Raw genomic sequence first — 14,820 nt, 5'->3', positions numbered from 1 at the left:
CGGGTGGGCGAGGAGCCGCGGGGAGGGGGTGACGCCACTGCCCTTCCCTGCGCCCCGACCCGCGGGTGCCGCCGCCGCTAGGCCGGGCCCCGAGCCCTGCTGGGGAAGGAAATACCGCGCATGAGAGGAAAAGACGCGCACGGACCGGCGCAGGCGCCCCGTGCCCCGCGTGTTGACATGGGGAGGGGGCGCGGCCCCCGCCCGCCTCCCCGGCGGGAATCCCCTCTCGGCGCCGCCCCCGCGGGAAGGGGGAACACGGCGGGCCCACCCCCGGCGCGGGTTGTGCGCGTGCTCGGCGGGAGCGGGGCCGGGAATGGCGGCGGTTTTGGAGCTGCTGCTGCAGGAGGAGGTGCCGGTCAGCGCCGTGGTGCGGTGGCTCCGGCACGGCCCCGGCCACCGCACGGCTGAGGTAACGCGCGCTAGGTCGTCCGCCCGTAGCACCCTGGCTCCGGCGGGGCCGGGCTCGCAGCCGTGCCACTCCCCCAGCACCCTCCGCTGCCGCGGGCCGGGGCCGTGCGGGAAAGTTTGTCCGCCCCGCGCTGCTGTGAGGGGTGAAGCCCGCGTGGGTCAGCCCGGGGCCCCGTCAGGTGCCGTTCCGTGGCGGAGCGTCTGTCGGGCCGCCGGCGGCACCGCCCCCGGCGCGGGCGGGCTCCGGGCACGGCGGCGGGAAAGCGAGGCCGTCGGCGGGAGCTGCGCCGGGAGCTGCCTGGCGGGCGTGTGAAACCCGCTGGAATGCGCGGGGCTGAGCCCGCCGGAGCTCAGCGCCGCCGGCGCCGGGCGGTCTCGGGCGGGCGGTGGCGCCGCGCGGCTCCGGGGCGGGAGCGGGGAGGCCCCGCGGGCGCGGGAAGCGCCGGGAGCCCGGGGCGCCGTGTGCTAGCGCAGAACCAGCGGGACCGGCGTTGGGCAGCGCAGCACGGCACAGCACAGCACAGCACAGCTGGTGTCCTAAGGGAACGCGGTGACACTTCCCGCATCTTTGTAGCGGAAGGCAGCGGTGAAAGCAGGACGAGGCTGTCAGCACCCAGGGCTTGGTGGTGGCTCTCTGCAGGCGCCAGCGCGCCTCCCGGCTGGATGTTCCTCCCGCCTGGACCTTGGGGAGGATCTTTGCGGGCTGGGAGAGGGTGTTTATTGGCTGAGTTTTGTAACGAATGATTTGGGTTCTTGTGGAAATAAAAACTTTTGTAACTGTAGATAGACTAGGAGCGCTTATGTTTCCCATAGAGAATGACACAGAGACACAATTAGTATTTAAAGCATCTTCTACCTGATCCCCTTGCATAGTGCTACCTAGCATTAAAATCAAAACTCACTGGTGTCACCCCCATGAGTTAGTTGGGTATTGCCATCATCCTAAATGTGTGGGAAGAATGGACCAGCACTTTTATGTTGTGTGGTATTCTTTCAGCTGTGACTTGCAGAAGCAAACCTGTGGACATTATGAAGTTTGAGATCCTGGCAGCTCAGTTAGCACTGTGGGTAAGGGGTGGGGAGGTCAAAAAGTTTGCCTTTGCAAGGGAATTTCTTGCTGCCTTTTGCTGTTGGGAGCAGTGCAGTTACTTCAGCAGGAGAAAGCAAGTGGGAGGTTTGCAGCTGACAGCTGTTGACAGGTTGCTGTTACCCATTTGTGGAGGAACCAAACCTCTGTTAACTTGGACAGAGAAAGATGAGTGAAAATAGGTTGTGCTCTGAAAAGTTGGAGAAACTGCCCAACCGTATGCATAGCATAGACTGTAATCATCTTTGTGCCCCTATGCTAATTCCAGGGGAAGGACATGCTAGGCCTTCTCTTGCTCTAGCTCTCATGGCAGTTTTGGGCTGGACATGGTCTTCTGACACCTCATGGGGGTTGTATTCTGAGCTGTGCTTTTTCACTGATTGTTGGCTGCTTGGCTTGTTATCTGGGCTGTGTCAGAATTTCACACTTCTCCAAGGAGCTGAATTGGTCTCACACTTTAAAATATGAATTTTAGTATAGGTGTTGAAGATTGTGTGAGTCCAGTTACAGGCATGTTAGTTTTGCTTTCACTTCTTTCTTTCATGCAGAAACCACCTTCAGAAATAGTGTTTGCTTTCTTGACTTTTCATCTCGTTAGGGTTGTGAATACAACTTAACTGGAGTACGTATGCAATGCTTTCAGTATTAGTAAGGAAAAGGTTTTGAGAACTTCTTCTGTTGTTGCAAATGTTGCTGAATCCCATTGAGAGGAAACAGAAACATGATGGAGTGTTAGGAACAAAAGAATTTTTACCCAGGGTACAAAACTTCAAACTGCACATGTAGCATGAAGTCATTTTTGTCTAGATTTACCCTTGTAAGATCAATGCCACCTGTTTGGATTTCAAATGTGTTGAGTCGGTGGTGGAGTTTTTGTTTAAGTTTCTTAAGTATAAACTTCACATACCTTAAAGTTGCACAGTCTCTGTTTAGAAAGAGAACTTCTGTGAGTTCTCGAGCAAAATTATTTAATTGAAATGGAAGAGCAGCTTTGGTCTTGTATTCGGCACTGCAGGACTCCAGGTGCTTCAGCGGTTGTTGTTACAGCACCCCTCTGTGGGAGCAGGCAGCATTCACAGAAAAACAGGGCACAGAGACCTTACAGACTGTAGATTTTTCTGTTAGAATTAGATGCTTTCAGTATTGATATTTTCAAAATGTTGAGCTTGGGGGTGTCAGTCGCTCCAAGTCCTCCCTGGCCATAGCTGCAGAGAGTATTACTGATGTTTTCATGGAACAGTTCCATTATTTTCCAATCAGAGACCAAAGTTAATGACTCCATGTGAAAACTTGTGCCAAAATGGCTCGTGTGTAGGCTGATTTTCAGGTCTGTGACCAGCACTATTCAATTTCAGTGATGTACTTTGACAAGTCATGTTGGCTTTTATTGTGTATTGAAATCCCATAGTTACTACTTAAATGTGTCTGGGTACTTGGACAGAAAGAATCAAGTAGCATCTTTATATTAATTTTTTGTCTAATTCTCTTGTAGGAGAACCACATCCATGACAAGCTGGTATCTCTTAGCTTGCTTCAGAAAGATTTTGTGCCTTTTCTGCTGAATTTTTTGAGGGAGCAGACCAGCCAGATCCTAACTAATGGACCTCCTACTCCTGCTAAAACTCCTAATTCCAAGGCTCATGGGAGCCAAAGGACAGGATCAGAAAGGAGGGCAGGCCATGCAACCAGCAGCCGAGTGCAGCTCTTTTCTCAAAGGACTTCAGTGACCACCTGCACCACAGATACCAGCTTTACTCCTGATGCAACATCCAGTGGTTCCTCTTCCTTTTCTGGGTCGAACCTGTCTAGCCCTTATGGTGATTTCCCCAGCGTGGTCTCCAGCAGCAGCCCGAGCTTTGGGCACAGCCCTGTGCTCCACCACGGTGAGAGACGTTCCTCTCAGAAGGCCAGCCTGGGGAGCTTCCTGACGGCCACGCCTGAGGCCCTGCCCGTGAGACGGGGCCGCAGGAAAGGCAGCAGCTCGGCCGGTGCCTCTGGCCGGCAGGTGGCTCGCGATCTGGGGCGTTCCCTTGCTGAAGAGGAGGATGGAAAGAGTGATGGTGGATCATGGAGTGGAGGGAGAAGGAAGCGGAGTGAAGTGCCTCTTGTTTCTGCCAGATCCCCACCCAGCCAGCTAAACCTTAACAACCTGGAGGAGTTTCCACCCATGGGTGCTGCCTCTGGCTGGACGAAGTAAGAGCAAGTCTGCCTCATTGTGTCACTGGGATTGATACAGGTTGCAGCTCCTTGACCAGCAGTTGTGGGTGTCCAGATGCAGAAGAGGCTGTAATACACAATACCTGGCTTCTGGGAAACATGGTCAGAACTGCTTTGTTCTGGTCACCGTGTAGGGAGGGGAGTATTGCCTTGACAGGGAGTCAGGCTTCCTCTCCGTGGACTCACCCAAGACACCTACCTCTTTTGCCTCTTGCTTGTGTTGCTGCCTGCAGCTGGCCAGTGCACGGCCCAGCTGATACAAAGCTGAGCTCATCTTTGTCCTTGTGTGTTCTAACGAGTCAGCGTTATCTTGGCTCCTCACGTTTCGCATTTAACAGAATATCAATTGGTAAGGAAGAGCTATCCTGGAAGGCTCTTCGGCTTTACTGATGCTAGCAAAAAAGCTTTTGGATTGATCTTCTGTGGCTTCTGGTAGCAGATGTTAGCCTGAAGCTTCGTTTGTCCTGTGTAATTGTGGACAAAATAGCAGGCTGTGTTCTTGGTCTGCAGCAAGCCCTGGTCTCCTTGGTGACCAGCTGAGCTTTGGGGCAGCTGTTTGTGTTGTGGTTGCCTCAGTCCTTTAATCTTTGTCTTTGCATTCTTTAAAATCCTCATTACCAAATAGAAAGCCTTTGTGTCAGCCTGTTTGCTCTGTATATCAGTCACTGGTCTCTGAAAGTGGGACTTTCTAGTTGGACATGCAAAATTCCAGCTAAAAATTATAAAATGAGTGAGTCTGTACAGCAAATCCAAATGCAGGGTTTGGGTCCTGCTCTCGACGCTACTTTGGCCAAGGGAGATAAGATGTGTTTCCAGCACAGCCAGCAAGTCACTCTTCCTCAATTGCATTAATGCTCAGCTAGGAAAAAGAAGTAGGAAAGAGATCACAAGTCTTTGGAAATCAATGTTACAGCGATTTTGAGAATACCTTAGCAGTTAATATGTAGCAACCAGCATTTCTGTGGTGCTTTATGTTTCTGTATCCATTTCCATTTTTTTAGTGCTTTTTTTGCTACTTTACCAAGCCTATTCCTGAAGGACAAATCCAAGTATTTTATGCAGGAAGGATGAGTTTCCCTGAACTTAAACAGCCTGGACTCCCACTGATAGACAATGGCAACTTGATTGATTTTGGTGGGTTTTTTTTCTCCTGATCATGTCAGAAATGAATTCACCAGCAGTTTCTTACTAAAATGGGGCATATCCCGTACTGCAAATTAGAAACATTTGGAAGGGTTATGTGGCCCTGTGGTACCTGTTAGATGGCTTGCTATTTGATAATTAATTTTGCTGCAGGTTCAGCAGGTTGCTTGTAGCAGTCTATAGCTCCGTGACTTTTTTTTTCAGTGATAGAATAAAATTAATAACTACAGGTACAGTTTAGAAATTCAGTATCCCAGCTCAACATCCATTTTGTTTTCACATTAGATTCCTCTGGAAGAGTTAATTGCACATCTGTCTTGAGACCGAAATTTTTTGTTATTGTTTAGCTTGATTTTAGTGGAATTGCTTCTCTTCTTTTCAGCAAAAGCAAACCGTCGAGGCGAATCAACCCAACTCCTGTGAGTGCTGAGCGGCCCCTCTCGAAACCAAAGACCTGTTTCACTTCTACACCTGTCAGCCGGTCTCCAGCCTCAAGCCTTGAGGCCTTTGCTGCTGTCCAGGAAGGACACCTCTCATCTGTGATGAGCAACAGCCTTCAAGAGGAGAGGGAGATGCTGAAGAAAGAACGGTACAGTCTGAGCAGGGGGCTGATTCTTAATTCCCTTGTGTCCTGGTTCCAGCCAGGACAGGGTTCATTCTTCAGTAGCCAGGAGACGGCATGGCCAGGACAAAGTGAAAATGACAGAAGAATATCCAAACCAAATATTGGTGACCTTAAATCATAATTTGCCTAAAGCCAAATGTGTCTGTGGTATCAGTCTAGGATATTAATGCACCTAGCTTATGTTTGCCATTTTAGAGGTGTGCTGACTCTGGAACAATGACCCTCACTTCAAAAGTGTAGTCAGTTCTCACTGCTTTTATGAGATTTTTCTCTTCATGGAAATGAATGTGGGGCTATCTCCTATGCATCTTTCCTTAGATTGCACAGGCAAAGCAATTGGGTGTAATTAGACTGTGTTTGAGGATTGCACCAAAACACATTGGTTTGGAAAAAATGAGTTAGTGATGCAAATGTGTGGAAAGTGTTAATGGTCTTGCAAGGTAGGTAGACTAACAGAAGCTTGCAGTCAGAGAAAACAGAATATGGGCGCTTGAGATTCTGTTTTAAAGATTACTACTGCAGTTATCTGTTGAAAATTGCTGTCAGATGAAGTGAATCTTCTAATTTCATCTCTGCTGTTTGGTTAGTGTGTGACTTTCATTGCTTGTAAAATGGTATCACTGGTAGTCTGTGAAGATTGATACTTAGAAAAAACCAAACTGCAGTAGTTTGCACTATTGTTTATTGTTTATAATTGCTGAGAGAACTGTTGCTGTTCTTTGTAGATTTTGTTCTTGGGGAAACTCCTCAGGACACATGGGTGTAATTCTTTTCCTGCTAAGTTTTGCAGTTCACTTCAGTGGGACCAGAACTGGCTGAAACATATCCAGTAGAGTCTAATGAATTACTGCTTGTACTGAACCTGCAGCAGAAATGCTCAGGATTCAAACCTGCCACTCTGCACTTAAGTCTAGCACCTATTCCAGTCTGAATTCTACCTGAAATGTCCCAGTAATGTGTATCATCTGAAGTCAGTGAAATAGCAGTATGTAGTTGGTTGGATCCTGCCCATGCAGTGATATTCTCATCTGACCCATCATACTTGAAAGCTGGGAGTTGCTGCTGTGTCCTCAGTTGTGGTGAAGTACAGAAGTAAGGCAGTCTCCAGCCAGCTAGATCCCTTTAAGCAGGGGCAAAAGGTGAATTTCATCCTGAGGTAGATGACAGCACTGGGGCAGAAGTGAAGCACAGTCTAACTGCATTATTGGAAACTTGCCATAGGTAAGGTCACAAAGTACTTAATAGTGGGCTCATCCCTTGGGTGCCATCACAAAGTACTTAATGAATAATTTTCTTCAGTTCTATCTATTACTCAATCATTTTCTTCAGTTAGTTGATTATGTTCATTGCAGGGAAGCTGCTGGTAATCTTTCTACTTCCATTTTGGGACCAGTTGTTCTTCATCACAGCAGTTCTGCTAGAAATAGGCTAATTGAAAAGGTTCTTTGTTGCAGGTGAAAATGTTTCTGACTTCCCAGAGCCCTTAAAGTGACTTAAATCTTTCACTTTTGATACAGTGTGGCAAGAGGTAGTGTGATGTTCCAAGTGGAAACGTTCCCTTGGAATCTTTGACAATCATTTGATATTGCTGTTACTGCCTCGTGTCCTGTTTCTCAAGTGTGTTACGTATGCTACTCTGGTTTTGCATTTTGGATGACCTCTCTAGATATAGTTTTGTACAATGTCTGTGTATTTAACTAAGTGATCATTGTTGATTTAGAATCCGGCAGTCAAAGTAGTTTGTTCCTTCTGTCGTTTACCTTGCCAGTCTGGGATTTCATCAGCTGTTGCATTGCCTTTCCACTTATTGGTATTGGATCTTCTCAGAGTGTCATTACTTTACATCTATACCAAAGAGATGGATGTGAGCCTTATTTTCATAGATGTTTTAAAATATCTACCTGTCAGAAACTGTACATGAAAGGAAGATTTTTAGGACCTGGTCTCTAACAGATTCCCCGTCCTTAACAGGTAGCAGTTCAGATGAGAGAGGTAATAACGTATGTTAGTTGGTTAATTTGGTCAAAGTGCTACACTATTTTAACAGAGTTGCAATTTGAATGGGATTCTTTAGTCTTTTGCTTGCTAACCCCAAGATCTATTCTCTATTAGATAAAGATGACTTAAATTACTGTCATGCTAAAAGCTGCTTTAGACAGTGTAAATGAGATGGTTTAGTTATTGCAGGATTTCCTTCGTGCTACACTGGAAGAGAAAGACCTCTTCTGGCTGCATAGCTGCTCTAGATCATCCTCAGTCACATGGTTATGTTGCTGCTCTTGAATTTCAGATGCAAATTGCTGCACCAGGCATCTTCTCCTGCAGGGATATCTTTTGATCCTTGTACTCCAACTAAGCCTAGCTACACTCGCAGTGCCAGCCTTCCTTCTGAAAGCCATTTGGTGACCTGTGCAAATCCTGCTAAGGTTTCCTGCAAGAAACAGTTGGAGTGTCTGGCACAGCTCTATTCATCCTGTATAGCAGGTGAGGACACAGGAGATGTGAAACTGACCTTTCTTTGAGCTTTGAACTTGCATGTGTGTTGTGAGAGGGAGATAGATGGGAAGTGGAAGCTGTGGGATAGTTATAGTGTACAAACAAATGACATCTGGAAAAAGAAAGTAAGCCAATACTGTTATTTAAATAAATGAATACTTGGCAAAAGTGTAGGGAAGGAGATGAGCCTGATGCAGTACTCTGAGCTGCAGTAGACTGAAGTTGTATGTCCCATATGAAACCAGACTGTTCCCTAACACATCTTTCCCATGCTGATCTACACTATATCACAGTGTCACGTTGTGGGGAGACAATTCTTTGCTGACTACCACAGAGCAGGAATCTACCTTTTTACCTTTGTGTATTAAAGCAGGACAGTATTGAGTAATCCACCTTTAACATCTCAATTACTCTCTCCCAGAAAACCTGGTACCAAATATTTTTCTGGAACTGTTTTTCGTTCTGCAACTGTTGACATCTAAAGGCACTTCTACTGCAGAAGATGGGGATAGTGACCCTGAAATCAGCGAAAGAAATAGAGGTAAGCAGTAGTAACGAAGGGAAAGAATCTTGCTTCCATAGAATGAGAAAGTGTTGTAGAGTAGCTTGGACGGTTATTCTTAAATTACATAAAAATGCCTTATTACCACTGTGGGACTCACTCATCTGAGATGCTGAAAAAAGTCATGCATGTATGGGAAGTGCTTCCACAGTATGATAGAGTGTGGTTGCTAGTTAGTTTGAATCTAGTTTTCTGCTATTGTGCGAGATTTGCTGTAGCTACTTCTATCACTGACTTTTAGAGGGAAGGACAGATGTGCTTGAGTTGCTTCTCCATTGATCCTACAACTCAAATGTGCTGTTGACCTGTTATGTGTTTATTAAGCTTCAGGTTTGGATCTGAGTGCATAGGATCCAGCTGTCTTGTTGCATTTGGTTTTTGGCAAATTCAGCCTTAAGCTTGATGCAATTAGTACTTCGATCTGGATAGTACAACCAAAAGAGTGGCTTTAGGATAAGACCCACCACACCCTCCTCCACCCCACATGCCTCAATTTGATTGACCTTTGTTTTGCTACTCTTTGATTCTTAGGGCTGAGATTAGGAACATGAAATCTTCAGCTATGGGAACACCATTTTCTGATTGTTTTTAGTTGTTCTACTTTTTTTGTTCTATATCTCCTTATTGTTGTTCAGAACACTGAGAAAGAGTATTTTCTTTCCCATACAGCATTAAACACTTCAATTGCCCTTAGTATAGGAAGGATAGGGAATGGAAACTTCTGAAAATTGAATAGGAGTCTGGGAGATTATTTTTGGATAGTTGTCAGTTCATACTTTACTTAAAAGCTAATTGTTGGTCCTTTAATTCATAAATGGTAAAAGGTACTGTTGTCTCATGTTTCTTTTTCCTCTCAGATGTGTCAGGGAGACAGCATTTTGAAAGTGTGCACAACTGTGTTTATTTTGCTGTTCAAGTCTTGGATTATCAATATGAGTGAGTTGAATTCTTTTTTCATCTGCTTGTGTCTGCACTTGTGTGTGGGATTAAGCAAATGTGCTTGGGTTGTAGAACTTTACCAGTTAAAGGCACAGAGTTGTTAATTTTTCTTCAAAACATACAGCTTGACCTGAATTTGGATGGCTGTGGGTATCCTTGCACTGATGTGTCCACTGAACTTGGTTGTAATTGTGCAAGAACTGGAAAGTTGTGAGATGAGAATGATAACAAATACAGATACCAGTAGGATTTCCTACTGGTACATGTCCTTTAGAACTCTTTTCTTGGCAGCATCATAAAATGTAAACATAAGCATGCTCATGTGTTGTTTATGTCTCTCTGTCTCTCTGAGCTTTATCCCCATTATCTTGGCAGAATTATTTCCCATTTAGAAAAGGGGATGCTGAAGCTTTTGGCCGAAAATGAGCGGATTGCATCGTTTTCTCCCACCTTGCACAAGAGGCTCAGGCAGGCTTATGAAAGCAGCACAGCTAAGGTAAAATTTGGCAGACCCCAAGTGACATTGCTTCAAGCCTTTGTGTTGTTGTTCCATTATTTGTAATGGCTTTGATGTTAAATCTCATTCTTTCTATTTCATCTTGTGTTGTCTTTAGAAACTGCCTAAAAATACTTTTTTCCTTGTCAGTGGGTGAGTGAGTTGCTGGGTCCAGTGATTGTTGGCTGTGAATTGCTGCTGGCTAGCCTTATGCTGTGCTCCACGCCCTGACCTCAGCCAGAGACTTTGACAGGGTCAAATTTTGCTTTTGAAATTCTCACCTAATAAACATGAATCCCAGGAGAATGATTAGTTAGGTGCAATATCAGAAGGTAGTTTCAAAGATTTGGATTTCTTTCATACATGTGGACTCTTTTTAGGCAAACAACATTTCACAGGAGACAATCTAGACTGGGAAAAATGGTTCCCTTGTGTAATCAACTGGGTTAGGGAACCAGTTTGGTTGGTAGGAATTGCATGGTAGAAATGTATTTTGTATCTCATTTCATCCATCTTTTAAAAATGGAAATTACTCTTATCAAAGAGAGGACAGTGTACTGAGATTGGGACTTGTCAGTAGCTGAGCTTTAAAGTTGTTAAAGTTGTAAATAAAGGTCTTGTTACTTGAAGAACAGTAAGGAGAAAGAGTAAGGTAACAGAAATTGCCAGCCAGGATCCTAAATTTTCTCAAGCCCTATATTGAAGGTATATTTCAACTGTTTGTGGGTCTTTCCACACTCTATCAATACTGGTTGCAATCTGGTCAGCAGAGATTTAAGGGGACCAGATACTTTCTCTCTTAATGTTGAGTGATTCTGCCTCTGTAGCCTAATGTAGATTGTAGAAGTTGGTGTTAGCTAGTAGTTAGCAATTGGGAAGTAACGTGTAGTAACAGAAGTAACAACTCAGCTAGTGATACTTGTTTCCTAACCTGCCTCTTCCCTGCTTTTTTTCTTGGTCTCAGATTGTTTAGAGACTTCCATTAGCTTAATGACTGCCTTTATATTTTTAACAGGTGTCTCTCCTGCTGCCATGCTCTGTACAGTCTGTTTCTTTTCAGCCAGAAACTGATAATCGCTCTAACTTTCCCAGTGACAGAGCGTTTCACATATTTAAGAAACAAAGGTAAGTTTCTTCTACTGTTCCTGAATGCTCAAGGGTATAACCTTTGCATGATTGTGACTAAAAGATATTAAGAATGTCTTATGTATGCTACATGCTGTAGAAAAAAATCTTTAATTTTTTGCTCTAATTAAATGAAAAAAAGTCTTTGTCCATATTGACTGCAGGAACTAAATGGTTAATGTTTAGAGAAGAACAGCCTAATTCTTCAGGAGTTATTGAGACTTCTGATAATGCCAGTACAGTGTGTCACCCTACTGGATTGCTTCTGCATATATATCTGGTATGCTTTTATTCTTCCTGCTGCCTCCCTCCATGCTTGCAGCGACAGGGTGAGGGCAGAATGACAAGTTGTCTTGGTCCTTTTCTTTTTCTCATAGGTATTACTTCATGTGGCTTATTCTTTGCTGCCTCTCAGTCTTCACTATGTCTGTCTGGTAATGGCTGTTTTGGTCATTCCATCATAGATTGGGCATAACAAGCTTAAGCACTTGCTGTCAAAGACATGGAAAATGGAAACTCACTGAAGTACTGCTAACATTTATGAGTTTTTCAAAGGTATCTGAATGATTGGAGGCTGGAGTTACTTAATCTGAGGTAGATTCTTGCTGGGAAGCTTTGGAACAATTAATGCTCTGTTGTTGCTTCAAATTTTGAAGAGTGGGAATTCATTCCCTTAAATATCTTGATTCACAGGGATATATTTTATGAACTTCTGCGTGAATGGGAGGATAACAATGAGAAAACTGGCTGGGACTTTGAAAGAGTTCTGGGCAACAAGATCAGGTAGGAGTCTTAAGCAACTTCAGCTAGATCTTTAATGTAGCTGAATTGCTGGTGAATCATGCTGCACTTGGCATCCTTAGTTCCATGTCCTGCCTGATCTTCTGCACTACTCTGCAGGGTGCTGTGTGCTGCTTGGAGGAAGCTGCCCACGTACACTTGCTTTTGAATTGAAAAGCATCAACATTTACGTTAAAGAAACAAGCCATAAGTGGCAGAGGCCTAATTTGTTCAATCCTGATGTTGATCTTTCCCTTTCATAATCACAGAAAGAGCTACTCTCAAAACCAGTGTATTGTCTGAACATTGTTATTATATACACTTGGGTGTGCATGTCATGTTTTCCATGTCAGGCTCCTCTTAAGTGAGGAGAAGTGTTTTATATGTTCAGAAGCTGTTCACTCTTCTAATTATTTCAGGGGGTCTAGTGCATTGACTCTGAAAACAAGACAACTGTGTGTCTTTCTGTGGAAAGCAGACTGTTTTATTCATTTATTGCTTTATCAAAATGCAGTATATATAAAGAAACTATTATAGCATTGAAAGCAGTTGCCTTGTGGGTTTCTGTGTTAATCTCAACCACCAGCCTACTTAAGTAATGTGTATGTAGGTGGCATTTCACCACAAGAGCAAAACAAGGCTGAGGCTTAAACTGAGAAATTTTGGGGCATCAGAATTTGCACTATTGCTGTTTCCTTAATTCATATATGTGAAATCTCAACTTACTGTTCTGGGCAGGGAAGAGTGGGAACTGAATGAGTTTATTCTTTTTTCTAAATAACAACCTTATTGAAGAAAAGGAAGAGATTCTTTTTATCTCTAGAGCTGTGTTTGCTCTGCAGGTGCTCAGGGAGAATTTTTGTTTCCATGTCAGCAGCAGGTGGGGCTCAGTGCCTGGGAAACTGGGTTATAAAAATATTGCTTTTTTTCAATGACCTTTGGAGATTGCTTTCTTAAAAGTAGGGGTTTTTATGCTTTTGGTATAGTTTGAGGTTAGAACACTGTTTTTTGTACCACAAAGTCCCAGTCATAATTTGATCATGTTTTCCTTCACAGGGCCATGATGGCTCACCTATCTGCAACCTGCAACCACAGCCATTTTGCCAGGCTCTTTCAGAAACAGCTTATCCAGGTAAATTGGGTTGTTTAATGACTGTATACATCAAAGTGGATTTGATCCTTCCTTGGCCTGAGAAAACAAGCCATGTCTTGTGAACTTCTTTGAGATTTTCCTATTGAAACTTTTTTGGGGAGAGACAACTTTTCAGGATGGGAATTTCTTTCCTTCTTCAGAAATAATCAGTGATAAATTACCAATGAAGTCTCTTTAAATGAGGAATAAGGCACACTGAGAACATAATGAGTTGTAAGCATTCATTCTTCATGGTTAATTACTTTGTCCTTCTAATTTTAGTAGAGTTATAGTTTCTGGAAATTTTAGGGATGTGTTTTGGCATTTATCAAGTGCAGAGGTTCCCAGTTATGTTTGTTAGCAGCATGAGTGCAAAAAATCTGTGTAACAGTCAACAGGCTGGTTTTTGGTACAGTATTGCTGTTGTAACTTGGGGGGGGGGGGTTTGGCCAATTTCAAGCATCATCTGACTTCATTGTAAGTAGATAAATGAAGGAGATTTGCTGTATTGTCTGTAGACGTGTGGCTTATTGGTGGGCTCCTTTTGGAGAGCAAAACAGCCAGAGAACCTCACCTTGACTGTTAGCTCACACACATTGCCAGGAAGCTGCAAGCTGTTGGAATGTTGTAAATTCCTTTAGTGTCAAGTCTGAGTTTGCATCAGTGACCTATCTGATTGTATGTGGGTGTGTTCGTGGAAATTGTGGGAAAGAGGTAAGATTTAACCTTGTTGCATGAATAGGGTTTAATTAGTCATAGGTGCTGTATTTCTCCTTTGTATCTGTGCCTTCTTAATGAAGACTGCAGGATTTCACAAGGGTAGCCAAAAATCTAAATGGATCTGTTGTCTTCAATGGATCCAATGGGTCTGTCTGGGAAATGGTTTGCAGGCTCTTGTGTGGATTATGATGCTCTTGCAGAAATGAACTGAGACTAAGGACTTGTGTCAAGGCCTGATAATTTAAAGGTAGAGAAGTGTAGCAAGATGTTCTCTTGGGGAGGTGCCCTCAGAACATGGGCTCTGTTTGGAATAAATGAACCTAGTACTTGCTCACTTGATAGACATTCTTAAATGTTGCTTCTTTTTATTATGTTCTCTCTCATTAAAACTATCACGACTTAGATGTAGGGATATGCAGTCAACTTAGATGTAGGGATATGCAGTCAACTTTTCCTATTGCTTGGTATTTGCTAGGTCTGCTAGGTTTGCTAGTCTGAAATGCTGTGTCCAGTCTTGGGCTCACCGGCACAAGGAAAGAAAGATACAGACTTACTAGAGCAAGTCCAGCTCAGGGCTTTGTAAATGATTAAGGCACCAAGCATTTTTTGTATGAGAAAAAATGCTGAGACCTGGGAATATTCAGCCTGGAGAAGAGAAGGCTCCAGGTTGCCTTAGCGCTGTTATAAATACCTGCTGGGAGGGAATGAAGAAGAGAGAGTGAAATTTTTCTCAGTAGTATTCACTGACAGGTCAGGAGGTGACCTTGACTGAACAAGAGGGTTGGATTAGATGATCCAAGAGACCCCTTCTTAACAGTTCTGCAGTTCTGTAATTTTTTGAGTCTTGAATTGTATCTGTGTGTTTGAGGCAGTGGGGCAGTAATTTTTAAATGTTATTTAACTCTGTGGAAGTTCAGGAAAACCTGCTCTGGGAACATCTAGTGCAGCATCATGGGCCTTGGAGACTGAGCTAAAGATCCTACTAAGTGGTTCATGAAGATTGTGAGAGTGATAGGCATTCTCTCCACATATCCACGTGGAGTCTGCTAGGTATGCCCTAGTTAGACGTGTAAGATTGGAATGCCATCTC

General features: G+C 44.1%; 1 protein-coding gene across 1 annotated transcript in view; it reads left to right on the top strand.

Moving 5' to 3' along the window:
- Positions 1-276: 276 nt before the first annotated feature.
- The window catches only part of CDAN1 (codanin 1), a 31,831-nt gene continuing 17,287 nt past the window's right edge, over positions 277-14,820 (top strand). Inside the window, exons 1-10 of the mRNA XM_054634975.2 lie at positions 277-409; positions 2,988-3,688; positions 5,238-5,444; positions 7,771-7,964; positions 8,398-8,517; positions 9,396-9,474; positions 9,853-9,973; positions 10,989-11,098; positions 11,792-11,881; positions 12,935-13,010. Coding sequence (XP_054490950.2) covers positions 314-409; positions 2,988-3,688; positions 5,238-5,444; positions 7,771-7,964; positions 8,398-8,517; positions 9,396-9,474; positions 9,853-9,973; positions 10,989-11,098; positions 11,792-11,881; positions 12,935-13,010 — 1,794 coding nt within the window. The 5' untranslated portion in view covers positions 277-313. The remainder of the gene's footprint in view (positions 410-2,987; positions 3,689-5,237; positions 5,445-7,770; positions 7,965-8,397; positions 8,518-9,395; positions 9,475-9,852; positions 9,974-10,988; positions 11,099-11,791; positions 11,882-12,934; positions 13,011-14,820) is intronic.

Source organism: Agelaius phoeniceus, chromosome 6, assembly GCF_051311805.1.
Source record: "Agelaius phoeniceus isolate bAgePho1 chromosome 6, bAgePho1.hap1, whole genome shotgun sequence".
Classification (NCBI taxonomy): Eukaryota; Metazoa; Chordata; class Aves; order Passeriformes; family Icteridae; genus Agelaius; species Agelaius phoeniceus.
Note: the sequence above shows the minus strand (reverse complement) of the source record. Positions and strands in the feature narration are given on the sequence as shown.